Source organism: Quercus robur, chromosome 2 (genome assembly GCF_932294415.1).
Source record: "Quercus robur chromosome 2, dhQueRobu3.1, whole genome shotgun sequence".
Taxonomy (NCBI): domain Eukaryota; kingdom Viridiplantae; phylum Streptophyta; class Magnoliopsida; order Fagales; family Fagaceae; genus Quercus; species Quercus robur.
The window spans coordinates 72,181,255-72,186,685 of record NC_065535.1 but is presented as its reverse complement, the minus strand read 5'-3'; the positions used below and the strand labels follow the sequence as shown (position 1 = coordinate 72,186,685).

At 33.1% G+C, this 5,431-nt stretch overlaps 1 protein-coding gene across 1 annotated transcript; it reads right to left on the bottom strand.

Moving 5' to 3' along the window:
* Positions 1–2,728, bottom strand: LOC126714891 (RNA exonuclease 4). The gene is made up of 7 exons (XM_050415299.1): positions 2,552–2,728; positions 2,164–2,315; positions 1,946–2,076; positions 1,570–1,790; positions 923–1,129; positions 501–581; positions 1–393 (listed from the first exon to the last, which is right to left on the bottom strand). Exons 1-7 carry the CDS (start codon positions 2,584–2,586, stop codon positions 150–152), a joined length of 1,071 nt encoding a protein of 356 aa, XP_050271256.1. The 5' UTR covers positions 2,587–2,728; the 3' UTR covers positions 1–149.
* Between the last annotated feature and the right edge of the window lie 2,703 nt (positions 2,729–5,431).

Here is a 5,431-nt window from a genome sequence, read left to right as displayed (position 1 = left end):
TTCCATATAAATTATAAAGTATTCATTTAAGCAGCTGCATGCATATAGCATAACTTTGGTTTACATAGTAAAAGTAACTATAACATCTTTTGGAAATAACATATTCCCACTTTATTGTTATTTCTAGCTAGTCATAATGCATTCATGCACTACATATCCCTTGAGTCCAAGCACCAACAGTAGTAATCTGACCTTGAGATTTCCAACAATTGTTCTGGGGACATCCTTTCAAGCTCATTTTGCCTCCACGATGCAAAATTATTTCGGTTCTGTGGGTCAGAAGCCAGTGGATAGTCCTCTTTTTTATGAACTTGGGATCTCATTCTCATGAAAAGCCTCAGTGTTGCAACACAATCCTCATAAGGGTCTTGTATGCCAGTTTGAATGTCGTACCTGTATATATATAATAGATCTAACATCGCTATACTCATAAAATGTCCATATTTGATAATTCACACAAAAGAAAAAGGGTTAACAAAATTGATATTAGAGGTACTTGCCCAAGATATGCTTGTGTTAGATACTTGAGTGAATTGCTGAGCTTGCTTGTTTTCATCAGTGGAGGGTATTTAGCAGTATCCCTGTAGTCACATATATTCAATTTACATTTTTGAAATATAATACATTTCTCATCATGGGTTGCTGTTATAAATTCAAATCATCTCTTATAATTAAAGAGACCAGAGAGCCACAAAGATGCCTGACCTGAATTCAACATCTTAAGTGGTCCAAGTGACATTTTTAATTGTTAATTTTTTAGGCAATCTTATCACTATTGTATATAGAGCATTTTTGTACTGCTTTTGCAAATAATCATTACAGAAGATACAATCCAAAGCATGTCTTTAACTTAAAGTTCGTCAACTCAATAATCAACCTCCATTCATTTTTCTGTATTTTAAAGGTTCGTTGGAGATAGTACCTCATCATAATTGCTGGATATTCAACCTGCAAACGGTCAAGGTCATGATCCAAACCATGACCCACAAGAATCCTGGCTTTTCCACCTTTAGGTCGAATTTTCCACATTGGTTCTCCATTGCAAAGGAAGTCTTGAATCTTCCTCTGCACTTGCCTAAGTGGCATTGCATCCCTTAAGTATTCTGGTCGAATGCCTGTTGTTTCGTACCTATAAGTTTCAAACAAAAAATAGGTTAATTCAATGCATCACTCTTAGGGTCCGTTTGGATACAGTTGAAAACTGAAAACTGAAATTAAAAAACACTGTAGCAAAATAATTTTTAAATGTGTAAATAGTAACGTGGAACCCATTTTTAATGAAAAAGTTGCTGAAAAGTGAAATTTGTGGCTCCGTGAACAGTACATGATGTGCACTGATTGGCTGAAAAAAGTGAGAAAAGTCAAACTTTGCGGCTACTGTTCATTGAACAGTGCATGAACAGTAGCAGCAAGTCTCACAAACGCGTGAAATAAAAAAAAAAAAAAAAAAAAACGTAGACGCAGACGCTCTGGTTTTCAACCCAATCCAAACGTAGCCTTATACTCTTATATAGTTCAAAATCAACCAAAACTTTATGTAGACAGTGGACTTATATATATGTATCCCACCTATAGTTCGTGACAGGAATTGGTGGCTTGACATAAGTATGGAAAATGATGTTTTCAGATTCATCAATCAGGCAGACCCTTGCACAAAGATCAAGGGAGCCATCGCTGCCACCACCAACCATTTTGCAAGCCAGTGCAACTACTTGCGGCCCTCTTGTTCCACCATTTTCAACAGTCAAATTGTCGCGAATGCCCAAGTTTGCAAAGCGAGCAAGTAGGCCCTATAACAAGGAATAGCAAGAAAAGATCATATATTTTCAAAGGTTAGCTATGCATCGAGGAAAAAAAAATGGAGAAAAGCCTGATCTATGATTAGAGTAAAAAATAGATACAAAGAGAAGAACTTATGATTTCTAGTTGAGGATTAGTATTATACAGAATTTATGCTCGAGAATTGGCATCTTTCTTGGTGAATCCAGCGAGCATTAGGGCTATCAAGGATAGCTAAGCAGAATTTGCATCCTCGGATGTTGAATATATTTTTGCATTCTTGTTTTGGCAATGGTCCTGAAAGATGCAAAGTATGTCTCAAAATTTATCCATAATAGAATCGTGATATTGGAACTTACTCTTAGCTAGATAAATTGAAATTACCTATAAGATGTTCTCTGAGAGATTCAAATGATCTGCAATGTTTCTTACAAATTCCACAGATAGGTTCATGAACTGAATGATACGAGGTCCTCATGTGCTCCACTAGGTGCTCCATTTTGTTGAATTGTTTGAAGCATGCTACACACTTGTTCCTGTTTTCAATAGTCATCAAGTTAGAACTAGGATCACGCATTTAAATATTTGATGTGAAATCTTTGAAACTAATCTCAAATCAAGCCAACCAAAAGTCTTGTAGTTTAGTGATATTGCACTTTTTCAATCGAGGAGAATTTGTGTTCGAATCGTCTTTTTCACTTATTGCAAGGAAAAAAAATCTCAAATCAAGCTAAACTATGTAGTGTGTGTGTGTCATATATAAAGAAAGAACCTGAGAGTTTCTGATGACTCATATCTGTAGTCCATGATAGTAGCAAATCTTTTGTATATATCTACTAAAGAGAAGAAGATTGAGAGGAGTTCTTGAGGAAGAAGGTTGGGAAGGAAGGGTATTTATATTAGTAGAGGGAAGAAAACTGCCTCCAACTTGAGTGTCAGAATTATTCCTCAAGGCAATTCATGTTGACTAAGTTTTGGAGTTTTCTTACTCTATAGTCTATAGAAGGCCTTGTGTTATCATCCTAACAATGAACATTCGTAGCAATCCAAATACTGGGGGCCAATGGCGGCGCCACATTATGGCCAAAATGGTCCCAAGACCACCCTGACTTGGAAATTTTTTTTTATTTATATATATAATAATTTAAAATTTTATATTTATTTACCTTTAAAGAAAAAATTGGGACCACCCTGAATATTTTTTATGCCAATAAAATTAAATTTTGGTCCATAATTTGAACAATTTAACAATATATTGGGGTTTTTCAAGCAAAAAGGAAAAACTTAAAAAAAAAAAAAAATGAACTAAAATCTAAAGAAAAAAAATTATAATAAAACTACTAAAGGCTGGGCAGTTGATTGATTCCTTGACTAAACACACTGCCCAATATAACACAATTTCCAACATTTTATTATTTTTTATTATTATTTTTCCTCACTAGACAAATATTACTTCTCATTTTTAACTTTTTTTTTGTCTTGTTTATTCTTAACCACACACGTCTTTTGTCTCCTCAATTTCTATACTTTAAGTCTGTTTGGATACCACTTATTTTACTGAAACTATAAACTTATTATTAAAATTATTGTAGATAAAGGTAAAAGTTAGTTGAAATAGTACAGTGGGGCCCATGAATAGTACCAAAAAGTGCAGTGAGACCTATAAATAGTAGCAAAAATAAGCTGAATAGTAAAATAATTTTAATTTTTCATTTCAATCCAAACGCATGCTTTGTGTGTGTTTGGAAAAATTATTTTTAGCCAACTTATTTTACTATTCAGCTTATTTTTTCTACTATTTATGGGCCTACTGCACTTTTAGTACTATTCATGGATCCCACTATACTATTTCAGCTAATTTTTACCTTTATCTATAGTATTTTCAGCAAAAAATTTTCAGTTTTAACAAAATAAGCAGTTCCCAGACCCTTTAACATCTACGTTTTAAATTTTATTACATCTTCATCTACACTTTTACATCTACGTTTTGTCTTCCTCCTTGTTCGTAATTTCTGTGTCTTCTACTAGAACCAGTGCGGCAGTATCTCTTCTCAAGTTTTGAGTTTCAAATTTTTCAATAAGTTTTTTTTTTAGCTGTACAGGTACCTTTGTTCATTTTTTTTCCTTTTGAGGTTTTTCGGTGTACAGAATGTAAATTTGTTTTGGTTTTAAGAACAATTTTGTTTTTTTTTTTTTTAAGCGCAAACTTCATGCCGGCCAAATTTTGAATTTCGGCTGATATTATCGAAACATCCCGAAATAGACCAGAACGACCCGAAATTTTTTCAAAGTGGAATAGGGTGGGTTACTATTTTGGTTTGTTTATTGGCACAGTATTTTCCGACCGTTCGGCCGAAACAGAATGAAATTAATAACATTGAATCAAACCTAATTACCTAAAGGCTAAAAGGAAATAAGATTGTGTAATTTATGCTTCTTAGGGAACACCCTAGATAAAATTCTTGGAGCCGCCACTACTTGGGGCCCACGATTCAACTAGAATATTTCTCTTGCTTCTTGATTTCTCTCTCTTTCGATCTCTGCAGCTAAGATGCGCATAACTTTTCATTTTATGGTCTTTGCTAATTAAAGATGACTTCTGCATTGAAAGTTCTACGGAACATTTCCCTTTCGCTTATTTTTATTAGAGACAAATTCTGATAACTGCATTAACATATACAGCCACTGCATATTATGGAATAAACAATGCTATTCATATTGGAGAACTTTTCTTTTTCTATGTTTCATTTTCCAGAATGAACTTGAAAGGCATATAAACATCTCAGCTGATAAAGAGGCACTCTTTACTTTTCTGGCTATGATGTCTAGCAATATTTGGGCATCATTAGGGTCAATAATATGGTGCTAGACCCCCAAGGACATTAGTTGTGGTTCAATTTATCAAATCTAATAATTGCACGCTTATACATACAAGTTGCTGTTCTTTGCATTCAGCAGTCCTATTTTTGCTGATTTCCTCGAGCTTAGATCACCATTCTATCACCAAAATGGCATTAGGTTTTTTCATACATACATGCACCATTTTTGGCATTAGAAAGTCTAATACATTGGATATGCAAGCTGAAATTTTTGACACTTATGTGGTGGAATTTTCACATTTCTATTAACATAGAATTGTCAAAAATTGTTAGTAAAATGAGTCACAAACACACATCAATAACCAGTAAAAGTGATGTGTGATATATCATTAATGAGATGAACCTTATAACTCGCTTTTACTCTGCATCTTTCAAATATGAGAAACCTTAAATTAGATTCTAAACTCAACGCTGTAAAGTAGTCACACTTTTTGTGACTTTTGATTAATGTCATATACAACGCAATACCCATTCCATTTTATTGGTTAAGTATTTCATGCATCAAACACATCCAAAAAAATATTATATGTTTTTCCATACTCATTATGCTCTTCAAATATCAAAATGATAGGAGGTAAAACCATCCATCAGTAAACTATTCAAAACTTTAGTTTTTTTCTTTTAATGTTTTTTTGAATTTATTAAATGCGTGGATTCATGAGTTTTATATTATAAATTGATACAAAATTTTATATTCACAATAAATATAAAAAGATGTGATTTAATGGTGATATTGACAAAATACTAATACATTGATGTGAAGTATAGTTATT

Bases quoted from the DNA above. Each gene is read 5' to 3' on its own strand.
- LOC126714891 (XM_050415299.1), bottom strand. From the start codon at position 2,586: ATGGACTACAGATATGAGTCATCAGAAACTCTCAG. The intron at 2,316-2,551 runs GTTCTTTCTTTA...TATTGAAAACAG, and splicing joins GAGTCATCAGAAACTCTCAG to GAACAAGTGTGTAGCATGCT. The intron at 582-922 runs GTACTATCTCCA...ATGTGACTACAG, and splicing joins TATCCAGCAATTATGATGAG to GGATACTGCTAAATACCCTC.